At 46.0% G+C, this 17,254-nt stretch overlaps 2 protein-coding genes across 6 annotated transcripts in view; both read left to right on the top strand.

Annotated features, from left to right (window-relative positions):
• LOC118218168 (adhesion G protein-coupled receptor A1) overlaps window positions 1–11,556 on the top strand; it is a 100,549-nt gene extending 88,993 nt beyond the window's left edge. For all 5 annotated transcript variants that reach the window (XM_035400621.1, XM_035400622.1, XM_035400623.1 and 2 more), the window contains 3 exons: window positions 3,020–3,165; window positions 7,245–7,340; window positions 8,025–11,556. In XM_035400621.1, coding sequence (XP_035256512.1) covers window positions 3,020–3,165; window positions 7,245–7,340; window positions 8,025–9,348 — 1,566 coding nt within the window. In that variant the 3' untranslated portion in view covers window positions 9,349–11,556. The remainder of the gene's footprint in view (window positions 1–3,019; window positions 3,166–7,244; window positions 7,341–8,024) is intronic.
• A 3,286-nt stretch (window positions 11,557–14,842) lies between these two features.
• Window positions 14,843–17,254, top strand: part of LOC118218388 (kinase non-catalytic C-lobe domain-containing protein 1) — a 38,530-nt gene continuing 36,118 nt past the window's right edge. The window contains exon 1 of the mRNA XM_035401008.1: window positions 14,843–15,113. Within this exon, the coding sequence (XP_035256899.1) occupies window positions 15,108–15,113 (6 nt within the window). The 5' untranslated portion in view covers window positions 14,843–15,107. The remainder of the gene's footprint in view (window positions 15,114–17,254) is intronic.

The raw sequence follows: 17,254 nt of genomic DNA on the forward strand, positions 1-17,254 counted from the left end.
AACACTGTCTCACGCTTTCTGTCTTGATTCGGGAAGGCACGCTTTGCCTTGAATCACCTGTGTCTGACGAGGCTTAACTATTCTGCAGCACGCAAACAGAGCATCTTGTTGAAAATGGTTGTCCCGCTGTGACTGTTAAAGTTTCTGCACTTTCCAGAAAGTCCTGGATTCGACCAGCACTTATGCTTAACGTTGACTGATGGTCGCAGACGCGGGCTGGCAGGTTTAGAAATCACCACAATTAATTATATTTAATTGAGAGTCAAAGTTGGACCCTGAATCTCGGCCACTGTTTTCTTAGAGAGAAAATCCTATTGAATTCTATGACATTTCTGCAGTAGTCTTCCTGTCTAGCTTGTTTGACAGCGCCAGAAGCAGAGAAGCCAGTTATGGGGTGGACACCTGTCTGCTTTTTGATCCTGGTGTTCCCTGAGCCCCCTCTCCGACGAATCAGAGTGGCGTGTTTCCCGCTTTCAGCACTTTGCTTGGTTGAGGGCGGTCTTGGGGGCGGGGCTTAAAGGATCTCCGGATCCTTCTGTGTGGCGCTTTTCTGGCACCATCCGCAGGCCCTAATCTCCCCCAGCAGAGCGGAGCTGTGCTAGCGCTGCTGCGTGTGGTAGCAGAGCCCATAAGCACATTTGGGTTTTTAAAAAAAAAAATCCAATTAAGCAGTGAGCATACGAAACCACCACAGGATCCTGGCTCTGCTCCCACGTCACCTCAGTCCTGCTCAGCTGATTGAATGGGGGCTGTTGTCATTCAGCAGGCTACAGTCAGAGCTGGAGCCAGTTCTTTAGTGTAATTTGGCTCTGATCATAAATGCCTTTGATGGCTAACATTAGTTTGGAATTATGCCCCCCGCTTTCCCTACATTCTCCATTTGGCACCGGAACGGGACGCTCACCATCTCAGTGGTGTGATTAATGATGACCAGACAGGATCGATGTTTGTCCCCTTTTGGTTGTGCGGGCAGTTTGCTCAGTAAAATTTCACAGACTCACTTCCTGATTATGGACCCCCTGAACGCTAGTTCAGCATTCATCAAAAACAAGCGGTGTTTTTTAAGTTACGAGCTTGGGAAAGGGCCATTTTAAGCAGCGCTGTGGCCTTCTCTCACACGGATGCAGAGAGATAGCCTATTTGCTGTCTGGATCGATGTTGCTGGGTGATTTGTAACGGCCTTCCCCGTTGTAATAAGAGTGAACTGGGGACAGGCATTCATGTGTCATTGGGACAATTTATGACACAAGTTATTTAAAAATAAAAAATAAATGCGAAATGATTGTGAAAAATTCTGTATGAAATATTTTGTACTTGAACAAACAAACAGTTTGCTTGACTAAAGGATTGCCTATTGGCCAATGATTAACATATTTATTGCTTGATATGTATCACTGCAGTATACTACAGACGTGTTTACAGTCTTGAGTGAACATAAGTACTGATGCCATGTCTCCTAAGGAAAGATTTGATTTGAAGTGCTCCGAACACATCCTGACAGAAGCAAGCACATACTAGAGTTATGATGTAACAACTCCTCCTTTTAAAAAAATGTTTTGCTCTAAGCCTACATGTTTCTCTAAGCAATTAGCTCAATGACTCGGGAACACTTCCAGCTTCCAATATTTTATTTTCATGTGTTATTTTGTAATGGAAATGTTTAATTTAATCAATTTCTATTATTGTTGTTTAGATTGACTGCCCACCTAGAGGCAATGGATACAGAGAGTGAGAGCCAGATTTGTTATGTTACCTGCTATTGGCCCTGATCAGTCTGATTTTTGGTCTTCTGTCACTCCCCAGACAAAGGGCTGCTGGGATGAACTTCAGAGAAACAAAACGAAATTGACTTATGATCTGTTCTACTGCAGTTCCTTCTGCAGTGCACTACCGTCTGAAGTCAAAGCAACCACCTGGATTTGTGGCATAATACACAGACGTACCCAACACGTTACTCAGGGCGCACTGGGCATTAGGGTAGCAGAGCTCAGAGGCATGAGTTAGCACGTTAGCATCCGCTACAGAATGTGTCATCACCCCTGGAGACGCATTAATGGTGTGATTAGCTTCCTTAGCCGGAGGCCGTCGGTCTTTAGCCCGTCAAGCTAATTGCGTCTGTTGCTGTGTGGAGCGGCCATCGTTTGAAACTAACTCCATTGCATTTGTACACCTTGCAGATGCAGCTTAGCTGTTAAGCTCAGCTGATTCAGAGAGTGAGTCACATAGCGTGAAGTTACCATTTTCTTCCCTGCTTGGTATTGCACATATACTTTCTCTGTGCAACAAAATGGATCCACAGATTTCTGTTTAAAGTTGAATTCACTTTCTGTTTCATCAAATTTAACAAACAGTGCATTTCAGCATATGCATATTGTGTATTCTAAGAAAGAAAAATATCTTCACTCTTACTTTTTTGTAATGATTTTGTAAGGCCATCAGTTCATCCGTGTATTATCGGAGAGGAAATTTAATTTCCGCAGTATGATGATTACGAAGTTCCCACTTTCATTATGATTATTTAATCGCATTATTTTAAAAATGGGTAAAGCATGTTATTAATGCACCTCCAGTAACAGTGTTGAGATAAATAAGAAACAGATGATTATCAGTAACAAATACATATCAGATGAGAACCCTGTGGAGTCCTTGAATTAGAATTTTTTTGGTTGATCCAAGGTGGAACTTCAACTCGGTGGTCTTGTCACGACACCATTGTATTTTGAGTATTTTTATGTAAATGAATAAAAAATAACATTATGTACATTGTGTGTGTGTGTGTGTGTGCGTGCGTGCTCTATGCATGTGTGTGCATATGTGTACTGTGTGTGTGTCCATGTGTCTCATGTTTGTAATGTGTGTGGCTGTGTGTGTGTATGCGTGGCTATATATGTGTGTGTGTCTGTGTGTGTGTTTGTGTCTGTGTGTTCTGTGCATCTGTGTGTGTGTGTGTGTGTGTGTTCGTATGTGTGTGTGTATCTGTGGAGCGTGGTGTGTAAGGACTCTCTGTCTTGTGTTGTAGGTTGGCATCGTGCTGCACTACTCCTCTCTGTCCACCATGCTGTGGCTGGGTGTGACAGCCCGCAACATTTACAAACAGGTGACCAAGAAACCCCCTCACGCACAGGATGGAGACCCGCCCCCCAGCTCCAAACAGCCATTGCTGAGGTAAGACCCTCCCCCATTCTCCAAACATGAGGCAAGATCAGGTCTTCACAGATGACCTTTACATGAAATGTGTCCTGATCGGATGGATGATTTGTCCTCTGGAAACTCTGCATTAACTCTCGACCATGAATGTCCATTCACGTAAAAAAAAGATAATAATATTTGGCAGATCTATCAGTGCTCATCTTTTTATTGGAGTGGGTTGCACAGAATTACATGGTCTTTTATGTTTTTGTTGTTAATTTTACACAGCACTTAGGTGTGAGTGTGAGAGAGACATTTGAATTTTACAATGTCATATTTATTTAAGCAAATTCTTCATAGTTTCCCTTGATTTTTTTTGCCAGTTAATTCTGGTTTTATCTGGTATTCTTTTTAATTAAATAGAATCTGCCGGTTTCTTGGAGCTCCATCTCCTGTGAGCTTCCCTGTTATAGTTTGCTTTGTGGTCCAAACTGCAGCTACCAGGGCTTTCAGGTTTTTTTTGTTTACTTTTTAACTGCAAAAAATATGGCAATTTTCTTTCCATCCTGCCCTTTATTTGCATAGAGATATTACATTTACCGTTCAAGCCAATTCAGCAGCCAGGGATTAGCGGTTTTGGGTGGAATAATAATAATTCCATTATGTGGAAATTAGGCAGATAAACACTTCCGTTTGTGTCAAATGGATTTTTTTAATCATGCTAATCCCTGTGTGGTGTATGGCCTTTAAACTAGTTGGAACAGTTTACACTTCAGTTTTAATTAGCATTTTTGATCTCTAGTCTTGCGAAGGTGAATCTTATAGAGACGTGAGTAGACTGTTGACCCCCCCCCCCCCCCCCCCCCCCCCCCCCATGAGAGACTATGGGACTGCCCAAATGCTGCAAATTAATATACATCTGTTGTCATGGCAATTGGGAGGGAGGGGGGCATTGCATGATTGTCATAATTATAAGCACCGCTCTCACCATAATCTTTCATTGTCAGTTTCACCGTAATCACCATCATCACCTTTGTAGTCGGCATCGTAATCTTGAACCATCAGCGTTATTATCGAGATCTTTATCCCCTTCATCATAATCCTCTTTATGGTCAGGAACAGGATCAATACCATCATCCCTATTACTCCGATTGTCATCATCATCACCTTTTTTCTTCATCTTCGACATGCTCAGACTGCGGGTTAGCGGTGGGCACTGCCCGTGCCGTGTGGGAAAGAACGAGGGGAATCTGAGTGAGGAACGGGAGCAGTCCCGTTAGCCGCTGGCGGAGCTGCACCCGGTGCCAAGCCCGTTATTTATCTCCTCCATTTTCCCGCTCTATTGTGTTTTTTCACGGTTTTGCCGGCGGCCCCTCCAGGTGACCCTGTGTGATTTAGCTTTCCGCGTGGGGTTATCGTCCCTCCCCGGGCCCGGGGCCGGCGCGCGGATCTGCGGCGGGTCAGGGGCGGGCCCCTGGCCGGCGGAATGTGCCGCGCGTGCACTTTCCTGATCGTGTCACGGCCAGATAATGGGATTCCAGAGGATCCTACAGCAAAGCCTCTTAGAGATGCAGAGCTGGGGCTCGGCCCGGAGCAGAATCTGCACGGCTACGGCTATGCAGTGACCTGCTGTCCGCAAGGCTAACAACTGTTGTTGCTGTTGTGACCATACAATTATGATAATAACACCTATTATTGTTGTTTTTATTGTCATTATTATAATTATTACTATTATTATTATTATTATTATTATTATTATTACTGAGCCATGTTAGGAATTTGACCGGGAGACCAGAGAAACCCACATTAGTGCCAGGAGCTTTAAGATCATCTGTAGGATGGAATCTTGCACAACATGCTGTCCGTGTCATTACACCAAGGTCTTGGTTCTTCTGCTTGGCTAATTTCTGTTCCCACCTGCCCCGCCCTTGATTGGGTTGGTGGAGTCTGGCTTCTTTACTAGCTGGGTTGGTGGAGTCTGGCCTCCTTGCAGGCTGGGTTGGTGGGGTCTGGCCTCCTTGCAGGCCGGGTTGGTGGGGTCTGGCCTCCTTGCAGGCCGGGTTGGTGGGGTCTGGCCTCCTTGCAGGCCGGGTTGGTGGAGTCTGGCCTCCTTGCAGGCCGGGTTGGTGGGGTCTGGCCTCCTTGCAGGCTGGGTTGGTGGAGTCTGGCCTCCTTGCAGGCCGGGTTGGTGGAGTCTGGCCTCCTTGCAGGCCGGGTTGGTGGGGTCTGGCCTCCTTGCAGGCCGGGTCCTGTAAGGAAGCTTGTTTACGGGCAGATCCGCAGCCGCCCATGCTGAACGTTCCGGCGGCGCCTCTCATTACCTCGCCGCTGCGCTCCTGAAATGAGGCGTCAGGGTGTCTGTCAGGCGGCAGCGCCGAGCGCCCGTCGGCCGTGATCGACTCTAATATCCCTCACCTTACCGACGGGAGGGGCCGCGACGCGGCGGGAGCCCCGGGTGACAAACCAATTCCGCTCTCTGCGTGATCTGGTGTCGCACTCCTGCGTGTGGAGCGCAGCGCCGACGAAAACATGCCCCCGCCCCGCCGTCGCGGGGGGCCTAATGAAGGAGCGGGCGATCCGCAGCGAGTCATTACCCTTCCTCATGTACGATCGCATCGGTTTGCACGGCGTCTTATCTAAGCCTTGTTTCAACCGGCTGACGTGCTAAACTGTGCTCTATTTATACACTGTATGCGTTTCATATGCTGAAGAGGAAACTTAAGGCAACCAGCCCCCAAAACAAGCTGGAGCTTAAGATAGCTGCGGTGCAGGCCTGGCAGAGCATCACCAGAGAAGATACTCAGCACCGGGGGTGATGTCTATGGGTCGCAGGCTTCAAGCAGTCATTGCATGCGAAGGAATGGATATCTGACAAAGTACTAAACACGACTGCTTTCATTTACATAACATTAATATGTCCCAAGCATTGTGATGCCCTGAAAAGGGGGGTGACATGTATAGAAATTGCTGTAATTTCTACATGGTGGAACTGAAATATAAATAAAATTTAAAAAATGAAAGCTGAGAATGTGAATTGTTTGATTACATCTTTAAAATTGTGGAGTACAGAGCCAAAAAAAGATATGCCTTTGTCCCAAACATTATAGAGCTAAATGTTTTTTTTTTTCATTTTATTTTTTGGTGAGTGCAAATTTATGCTTTGAATATCACCTTTCCGGTTCGGTGGTTTGCAAAAGTTTGCGGTGATCTGAGGCGGATCATCTGAGGTTATTCGGCTCCGTTTTTAAGACTGCAGCCATGCCACGCGGTTCTCCTCCAGTTGCCCCCGCCTCTGCGCAGAGTGCTCCAGCAGAATAGCTCCACGCCGCTGGAAACAGTCAGCAGTCACTGCAAGGCAGGTCGTAAAGCACTGAGATTTACACCCCGGAAGAAATAACTCTTTTTTTTGTAATTTCTTCATTCTGCTGCTCTTGTTGACTTGTATTTAAATGGGGTTTAGACAGACGAGGGCTCAGGGAGACCCATCCCTCCAAGATGGTGACAGCATCGTTAATGCCTACCTCCCGAACCCCTCCCCCATCTCACAGGGGAACATCATCATGGTAATTGAATTTTGTGAGGTGTGCTGATGGTGTTTGTTGGTTGGGAGGAGGGGGTCGGCAGGATTGGAGTGATGCAGCTGCACTGAGGCATGCTGGGAGATATCACTGGCGTACTGATTCAGTCACATATGTATGCAGAATGACACGCAGAGGACAGTTGTCTGGTTGTTCCAGGGTGTAGCCAAGAGTGATGACTTGGAGAGCACAAAGCCTTTGCTGTGTGGTTTGTTTGAACGCTGAAATCCAAAATGTATAAAATAGAAAGATGCACGCACGCACACACACACACACACACACACACACACACACACACTCAGTGATTCTTCAGATAAATGTAATGACCTACTGTGTGAGCTGTTTCTCAAACCTAAGAGCCCTTCAGATCAGATCAGATCAGAGGCTTAGTCCATCCTCACACATAGACAGTCCCTGTTGTGTTTTCATTTGAATTATCTATAAAAGATCTTATTTTATATTGTTCTCGCCCTCTCTGTTTGTCTGTCTCTCTCCCTCCTTCCCTCCCTCCCTCCCTCCCTCTCTCTCCCTCTGCAGATTTTATTTAGTCAGTGGTGGAGTGCCCTTCATCATCTGTGGAATCACAGCTGCCACCAACATTGACAACTATGGCAGCGGAGAGCAAGCCCCTTAGTAAGTACCAGCCATTTTGTCTCAAGGTCACACTTAGATTGTCTTTGTCAGTTATACAAAAAAGCCCTCACTGTGATGTCACGTCACTAATGTTTTTTCTCTATGTACACTTTTCTCTTCCCTCCAGTAAGGCTTATGCATGTCATATTTCTAATATATTTACCGCCTTCCCCCCAACTTTAATTTGATGATGTATTGAGGAAACCCAATGAGGTAGAAATGTGACAAGATGTTGTTTTTAAATTTAAATATACATTTAGAGTGTTTAAATGTATTTATTTGTCCTCTTTATATTGTTGCAAAAAGATTTGAGATATGAATTATGCAAATATATAAATGAACTCTTCAGACGATCTTCAAAACAAAAAGCTGTTTGTCTGGGATGTTATTTCCAAACTCTGTTGGTTGAATATGGCGGTCTGTAAAAAACAGACCCAGTGGTGCTTTGTGGAGCATAATTGAGACAAATACACAATGAGTTCAGTGTCTTCAGTGTTTGTTTGAGCTTACAGTGTGGCCTGTGTCTTAGCTGTTTCTCAATCTGTTTGAGAGTTATAAGGCATGTATGTGTGTAGGTGCGTGCGTGCGTGTGCATGTTCATGCGCACGTGTGCGTGTGTGTGTGTGTGTGTTTTGCGTACTTCTTGCCTGACAAACTGACCCCACCCTCTTCTCCTTGGCCCAGCTGCTGGATGGCGTGGGAGACGAGCCTGGGGGCCTTCTACGGCCCGGTGGCGTTCATCGTCCTGGTGACCTGCGTCTACTTCCTGTGCATCTACATCCAGCTGAAGCACCACCCGGAGAGGAAGTACGAGCTGAAGCCCGTGACGGAGGAGCAGCAGAGGCTGGCCGCCGGGGAGGTGGGCCACTGCCACGCGGCCGACCCGGGGGCCCCGCCCCACTCACACTCTCGCGCCTCCTGCCCCGCCCTCAACCCCTCCCTGCTGGCCAACGAGCACTCCTTCAAGGCCCAGCTGCGCACGGCGGCCTTCACACTCTTCCTCTTCCTGGCCACCTGGGCGTTCGGCGCCCTGGCCGTCTCGCAGGGCCACTTCCTGGACATGATCTTCAGCTGCCTGTACGGGGCCTTCTCCGTCACCCTGGGCCTGTTCGTGCTCATCCACCACTGCGCCAAGCGCGACGACGTCTGGCACTGCTGGTGCGCCTGCTGCCCCGCCCGCCGCCACGCCTGCCAGGGCCCCGGCCACGGCCACGCCCGCCCCAAGGTCAACGTCAACGGGGACACCCAGCTGCACACCCACGCCCACAGCCACGCCCACTGCCACCTGGACTCGCCCTGCCCGGGGAAGGCCCTGCTGGCGCACGGCCACGCCCCCTCGGCCCACTGCAAGCTGAGCGGCCTGCAGGCGGTGCAGAACCACGTGGCCTGCCTGTCGCCCGTGGCGCCCTGCTGCGCAGCCCTGCACAGCCAGCAGCTGCTGGACGACGAGCCGCACGTGCACCTGCACGCCGACGTGGACGGCTACCGGCCCAATGTGCACGTGCACCGCTGCCTGAAGGGCAGGACTAAGCCCCGGCACTTCGGCGGTCGGCACAGGCCCGGCGGCGGTGGCGGCAGCGAGCGGGAGTACGCCTACCACATCCCCTCCAGCGTGGACGGGGGCAGCGTGCACAGCTCGCACACGGACAGCCCCCACAGCACGCACGAGAGACACGCCCGCCACCCGCCGCCCCGCGACGCCCACGGCTGCCACGCCCTCTGCCATCGCCACGTGTGCTGCGGCAAGGCGGAGCTCTTCCCCACTGTGTGCCAGCCCGAGGGCGCCGACGCCGCCTCCGTCCTCTACGGCTGCGCCAAGATGGCCGAGGAGGAGATGGCGCACCGCGCCCACCTGGAGATGCACCCGCGCAGACAGTCGTACCCCCAGAACCCGCCGCCCAATCAGAACGGCATCCTGAAGGGCAGCATGCACGAGGGCTTCCTGTACAGCTCGGACAGTACCGGAAACATCCGGACTGGGCCCTGGAGGAATGAAACTACCGTGTAGTTCTGACCCGGCCGTGTGCCGGGACCCCACCCCAAACATCCTTTAAAGGATAAACAAAAAAAAAACAGCATTTCAGTACTCATGCTTTTTATAATTACGTCCACGTCTGTCTGAAATATTTTTTTACTGTACAGATTTCACTTTTTTTTTCTTCTTTTTTTTGCCTCTGGCTCAACAATGTGCTTCAGACAAACCATTTAATTTTCCCTTTTAGAACTTAAAGGATGGAGAACACATGCATAAAGAAATGACCTTTCATTTAAAGTATTTTTATAACGACATAAATATAAATCTATATTAAGAGTGTGTGTGTGTGTGTGTGTGTGTGTGTATGTCTGTGTGTGTGTCTGTGTGCCTGTGTGTATCACCCCAGATAAAAGTATTAAAAGACTGAGTTAATTGAAAAGTAGATTCACCCGTTCCTTGCAAAACGTATGGCATGCATCCTCAGTACTCTTGAGAGAAGTCCGTGTATGTACACAAGACCAACACACCAGCAATTTAGAATCACATACTTTCATTCTTCAAATGAGCATACTATATACTATGAAAAGCAACTGATAATATCTTCATAACTATACTAAAAGTACATCTGCTTTTATAGAGGCCAGCCAGGTATGTCAATCCCTGTTTTAAAATGGCCTCTTGATGCCTGTTCAGTGTCTGTCCAGTCAGCTGCAGCAGAATATCCCTCCTGTGAATATTGATATCTTGTCGTCTGAGAGACTCATTTAGTGCCATCACTGTTGAATCAATGGCGCTTGGGGTTGTGGTGCTAAGTGTCTGCCATGTCATGACATTGTATATTGTGATAGACAACGAACAGTGAAATGTGGCGTCAGCAGACCACACCGATGAATAAAACAACTGTAGCCCTACCACTTGGTATCCTGTCAAGGAGAGTGAGTGGTGCTGTGATTTAATCAGGCTAAACATTGATGAATAAAACAACTGCAGTTCCCCTAATCAACAGCTTCCTTACCTGGCATAGGTGTGTGTTTGTGTGTGTGTGTGTGTGTGTGTGGATAAAGTGATAGATGAAGACAGAGCTGAATGACATTCTTTTCTGTCCAAGTGAAGCGCATGCATCGCTTGTCGTGTGTGACTATGTGACTGTGTTTTTTGCTGCCAGTTAAAGGCTAAGGTCCCACAAAAATTATGTCGTTAGAGGAAAAAAACATAAATTTCACTGAAAACATATCCTCTGTATTAATGGATTTTGGGTTATTAATTTAATTTTTTATTTAACTTTTCTCTATGCCATTACTGGGAAAGGGTGGTAAATGTATAGAATTATTTATATGGTATCATCCTGTGTGAAGAGATATGTGTCCTCATTACCTGTGTGTGTGTGTGTGTGTGTGTATGTGTATGTGTGTGTTAATTCATAGTTCCTCAGCTGACGAATCCTCTCCCAACATTCCAGCAGTGCTGCGGCAATATTAGCTGCTCCACCGTTATGATGACGTTAAGACTTTTGTCCTTTTCGTTTTTGAGGCTCTGCTCTCACTATGAGAATGGACAGGATATCTGGACAAGAGCTCGCTCGCGTTGAGAGAAATGAGCGTTTGGGTTGGAATGGGGGTACATCAGGTGAGGGGCCTCTGGCCAATCACATCCTTGTATTAATCCTTGCCCAGCATGGCTTCACCCTTAAAAATTCTTTACCGTGATGTATATAGAATTTACTCAAATTATATTATTTTGTATTACAACAGCAAAGATATTTAAGAAATATTAATATAGAATAAGAAATGGGACAAGCCCGAAATTGTGATATTACTGCTCAGTATCTGAGTTAAAATGTTTTTTTTTTTTCTTTATTTCTTGCTGTCAGTGTGTGAACATGGCACACATTGTGAAATGTGTTTTCATATCCGGTAGTGAACGCACTACAAACTCTTTTGCCCCTCAGATTAAAGAAAAAGAAAAAACAGTACACAACCTGCTTAGAAGATGCCAATGCCACTAGTCCTTTGCTTTCTTCGCGTCACTGTACAATGACTGTCTTTAGAAACAGAAATGGGATTTCCGTGTTTGTGAATTTCATCCATATTTTCTCTCATCAGTGGCTACACGGCTGATCCTAGGTCAGTTTCTGTTGGCCAGTGATGCCGTAACTCAATTTCAAAGCCCTCCACCTCAAAACAAAGTTTCCACCTTTTTTACATCATCACGGATTCCAATAAATGTATTTTTTCACCATGAGTGCACAGATTTTTTAAATTTTTTTATTATTACTGCATGTATGTCTTTGTTACCCGAGAAACGGCAAGGTCTTCAAATCGCAGTAAGTGACTGAGTGAGTGAGTGAATGTGAGTGAGCGAGCGAGCGTGCCAGTGAAGAGTTTCAGTGCATGTGCATGTACTCAGGAGGACGTGGGGTGGGAGCACTGTGGTGTATCGCAAATCACATGCGGCTGACAGGCTGTGCAATGCCAGTACACCATTAATTTGAAGCTGAGTTCATGATGCTCATGATGTTTCATACTGCTGGCGAATTACTGCTTTCCCATCTCTCCCTTGTGATTTTTCTTATAACTTACGGCAAATAAATGTAGCCAGCTTTTTATCTTTACTCGCGAGAAGATGACCTTGTGGCGGTGGAATTCGATGTGTGTGTAATGGGCTTTCATTTGATTAGGGAGTACACAGCGTGCTGCGGCGGACAAGGGCAGACGCAACAACGCGTCGCCTCCAGCGCGCGGAAGAAAACCTGAGCACGGAGATGCGCATGCGTTGCCCATACAGTAAGTGTGTCAGCGTGTGATGCAAAACGGGGGGTAAATCGGTGAAACGATTCGGGAGAGGCGTGTTCTCGAACACGCGCAGGAAATGTCCCGTGGCGAAAAAAGTATGACATCTGTTTCATTAAGTATGGATCTATATTGAGCTAGGCAGCTGTGAGGTTTCTGATACAATTACGCTACTGGCATCTGTTTGTCCTGCTGCTTGGAATTTCTTACTACAAACTCCGCAACAATAGCCATGGTTCGGGGAGAACCGTGTGGCAGGGGTCACATAAAATGATCTTTGGCATACATGGTAACACTGTGATCATTTTAAGAATTATGATTTAAAGAATTTCAGTGATCTCGTACATTAAACCACTGCATTACAGCTTGTAGTGGGTGTTCAATACGCAGGTGAAAACCCTTTTTTTTTTTTTTTTTTTTGAGGTTGGGGTCCAATGCAACAGAGTGGTGATTTAGAGACTTAGAAAGGAAAACCCTGGGAATCTCTGTCTTAGAAAATGTGGCTTGAGATGGTGAATAACTTGCCAATACAGAAAATGACTGTATGAAAACAAATCCATCTGTCTTATTTCAAGGCTTATATTGCAAATTTGAAGGCCAAATTGTAATGTGTTGCAAACAGTATGACAGGATGCTAGTGCTAACACATCCTCGATACATACACCACAGAGCAAGGTGAGAGAGGGAGGGGGAGTAGCGGAGGAAGAGAAGGAGAGATGGGTGTTTGAGGGAGGATGGGAAGAAGAGAAGGATACTTGAGGAAGAGGAATTAGGTGTCTTACTGGTAAAACCAGAATATAGAATCTCACTCACTGCACAACTTCCTGCACAAACACACACGCAGTACTAGAAAAAATACACACACACTCACTCACACCACAACTACTAACACATAGTACTACAGAAGATCCATGCACGACATGCCGACACATACACACACACCACAGTTATGCAGCATCTGAATGAGCACAATGGAGAGCTGTATAGGCCTGGAACCTCTGTTTATGCTCAAGAATCAACAAGAGTGAACACATAAGAAGTGTTTATGCAGTGAGTATGTATTTACATAAGAATTCTGTAGCAGCACAGTTGGTGTAGTGTTGTGATGATGATGATGATGATGATGACCATATATCTTTAATGATTCTTCATGATTCCACATTTCTCCCAAATCCATGAAATCACTGGGTTAAAGGAAAGGAAAAGGTGTTTTCTAAAAAACAAAAAATCATTTTAAATCTGCCATTTTGTATCAGGGCCAGTGTAAATCCACAAAACAACCAGTATTTGCAGTTTCTAACCTCTGGAAAATGGCATTTTACAGCAAGCATCATAGTACATAATTTTCAGTCTGCTGAAAATAGCCTGCCTTTTGTGAGGATATTCTAGTGCTGCTGACTTTGTTGATTTTCTTTACTTCACTGTGTTTTAAGGGCCTTTCACTTTTTTGATTGGCTACAGATGAAATGGGTTATCTATCTAAAGATAGTTGGCTCTCATTGTCCCCTCCCTCTCCCCTAGTTTATTTATAGATCTAGTTCTTTTGTATAGGTTGATGGTACCTAACTGTAATGGAGCAACATAAAAGGCATTCATTCAGAATGCAGTCTTCTCCTGGATTATGTGGTGATAAAGCCTTCCTATTGCGCCTCTGTCACCATGGTCACCTAAACTGTGTGACAGCTGGGGTGGGACTGTTGTAAACATAGGATTACGTTTTTGTTTTTTATTTATGTAGAGAAGCACATTAACATGATGGACAGGTCATAGCCTGCATCACTCTTTCTCTCCCTCTCTCTCTCTCTCTCTCTCTCTCTGTCTCTGTCTGCATTATTGCACAAAATCTAGTCTGAAGGGAGGCTCAGGGCTTCTCGGTGTGATCCGTCATTTATTTAAACAAAGCTGAGTGCAGTGCAGGAACACACAGCCAGTGGGCAGCGAATCCAGCTGAGCTGAACAGCGAGGAAGAGAGTGTGGGGGGGGGGAGGAGTGGGGGTATGGGAAAAGGGGAAAATGTAAATCTCAAGCTCACACAAACAGTGGTCGTATTTAATTGTAGAACATGAAATATAACTACCAGGTTTTACAAGGAAAACAGTAATAACGCACTTCAAGCAGACTGGCTGACAGTGTGCCATGTTCAAACCATGCTGTGCGACAGTGCCACCTATTGGCCACAGTGAATCCCAGCACACGTCAATGTTGCATAACAGCCTGGCTGGCAGGATCACCTGTTTTATGAAGGACCTCATTACCTCCAGGTCACAGTGCATCACTCGGTGGCTGGGGTGCTCTTCATGGGAACAGGTGCGCTATTTTTAACAGCTTGGCTGACAGAGCCGAACCCCAGAATCTCCCAAGCGGCCCCCTAACTCAGTGCCTCATTATCCGACAGCCAACTTCAATTGATTTTTCGGAGTGAAATATTAGCTTAGTGCATTCCACATTTAAAGAGAGGAGTCTGGTGATTTCTGAGACCTGCAAATGACATAATATCACTGACCCCCCTCCCCCCGACCCCCAGTCCTTCCCTCTCCACCCCCACATTCCAGCTTGCCCCTGGCTCTGGCATACAAAATGCTTTTTTTGTTCTAGCGGTTTCCCAGCCTGTGATGTCCTCAGAACGTGTCAGCCCATTGTAATGTCAGCTCGCTGTGTGCCGCTGCTTTGGCTGGCATGCGTCTGGCAGGCTCGGCGAATACTTAGACACGCCCGCTGGTCTTTCCTGCTGCACGCTCCGTTTGAGTCCTCTTCTGACATGAAAGGTACAAAAAAGAGAGAGAGACAGGATCTAATAAAATATTGACGTACACACCTAATTAAGGATGCGGTTCTCCCTCCAATCCGTGCCCTGACGTACCACTCCGTTCCCGAGCCCAGATTTTCCGCCAGCGCTATCTTCCGGAGTCATCCCAGGTAAAGAGAGGAATGGTCCGGAGCCTGTGAAGCAGGAGGGGTTTTCAGCATGAGCTCTCTCTTCTCTATCATAGACACGTCTGCAGCATGCAGGTGAGTGCTCTCTGTCCAACCCAGATCTCTTTTAACCGGGAGTTGTTTTCGACGCTGGTTTTCAGTGTACGGGTAAAGGTTACCCGCTTGGAGGGATTTTTGAGGCAGTGATTTCTGGTGTGAGACAGAGGTGGGGATAGCAGTCGGGATGAATGAGTGTGGTAGACCTGTGAGCCATGCAGATGGGGTTTCCTGCTCTTTCCCCATTCTTATTGATTTATTGTGAGCTACAAGCTTTGTGGTCTTGTTCTATTCTCCTGTTCTGAGCCAGACTCCTGCAGCATCTCTGGTTGACAGGTGAGAGAAACATGCTGGCTTAATCAGTGCCTGTTGGAGAGGGTATGGTTCCTGCTACCTGCGGCCTTTCACACCAAAGAATTTTCCACTTCACATGCTCACTGGGCAGCTTTGATTGGAGGGCAGAAGGGGTGGAGCTTTACCAGGTCGCATAGCTACAGGCCAAACCTCTTTGACTGCTCACTGTGCCCCTCCAAGCTATCTCAGCTGTTTGAGCTTGGAAAATCTGGCCTTTTCCATTTTGAGATTTAAAAAGTTCTGAATTTCTGCCTTAGTCTGTTTTCATATGCCATGGTAATGCCCTGTTTGTCATAGTTTGTTTGAATATGTTTTTTCCCCTGTTTATAAGGAAGTAGTGTTAATGTTGAAATGCGCTGTTTTAAATGATGGTTTCCTCAGGCAGCTGTTCCTCCAGCCTTTAAAACTTGTGCATGCGTGTGTGTGAAAGCCACTATGCTTTGTGCAGAATGATTTTCTGCGTGAGAAGTAGTGCTTTTTTGGTTCCTTTTCTCCAGAAAGGCAAAAAAGATTGCAGTGATTTATATTTTATTTTATTTCATTTTTCAGGAGGGCAGATGTAATATTATTTTGTGCTTTTATTATTTTTGTCTCAACTTTCTCAGTTCTGTTTTATTGTCATATTATTATAATAAAATACATTAAATATAATTTGCCACTAGTATAATACGCATTTGATATAGCTTTGTTTAGTTTTCATCTTATGTAATTATTAGGGTAGACTGTTTACTGTAATATAAAAATCCATATGTGTAGCAGAAACATTTTCCAACAGCACCATGTGTTAAAATCCAGTGGTCTCACCTGTCGGAAGTGGTTTGTGTCAGTGCTGTCATTGTGTCATCTAACACATATCATCTCTTATTTCCGTGTACCCAGCACTCTCTCCATCTCAAGGCCACAATAACACACACACACACACACACACACACATACTGCATAGTGACCTTGAGCTCTTTCCAATACAACTTCCCAGCTTGCAGGTGAGCTGTGGGCAGTCCTTGCTGAGTGTCTTCGGTGTTGTAAACCAGAACCAGAGATATGTAGAATGATGTGAAAAAAGCAGATCTTTTTTATGCATATTTAGTCCCAGTAGCTTTTTCAGTCTGGGTAGATGTCAGTGTGTTGTGCAGCTGTCTGTTGGTTATTGGAATAGGAATAGCTGTGTTTCCAGAACATTCTTTGATTCCGTCCCCCTACAATGGCACTGGCCTAGGCATATGCAGTCTAGACAAGCTTATCATTTTTGCCCAAAAGGTGACATTTAACAGAAGAATGTCTGTCTCTCCTGACACTGGTCCAGTTTATCTGTTTCACAGGGTTAGGCTTGGTGTTCTGCAGACACATCCAGCCCTAGGCATAGGTGGCAAAGATGGTTGTCTAGGGCGTCATCTATCTGAGAGGGGTGCCATCCACCTAGGGCACCATCTGACTGGGTGGTAGTCCATGGTAGTATCTCCCCACCCAGATCTGTATAAATATATGAACAGATGTGTGTTGTTTCAGTTTTTTTTTTTAAATGCTCACTGCGTAATGTACCTGCCATGTGTTTGATTTGTGAAAATAATGCATATACCTCAGATCCATGTGAAATGTACTGGTATTCTTTTTATGAATGTAATATTCAATCAGTTTGAAAATAGCCAATCACTGAAATATATGAGCCATTGGGAACACTGCCAATACACACACACACATACACACACACACACACAAAGAAAACAACGGGGTAGAAATATTTTACAGTGATGCTTCATTACAAGCCATGCACTGCCGCACTGATTATAATACCAGTGATGACCAGTAGTGGGCGCGTTTTTTTTTTT

Source organism: Anguilla anguilla, chromosome 18, assembly GCF_013347855.1.
Source record: "Anguilla anguilla isolate fAngAng1 chromosome 18, fAngAng1.pri, whole genome shotgun sequence".
In the NCBI taxonomy this organism is placed as follows: Eukaryota; Metazoa; Chordata; class Actinopteri; order Anguilliformes; family Anguillidae; genus Anguilla; species Anguilla anguilla.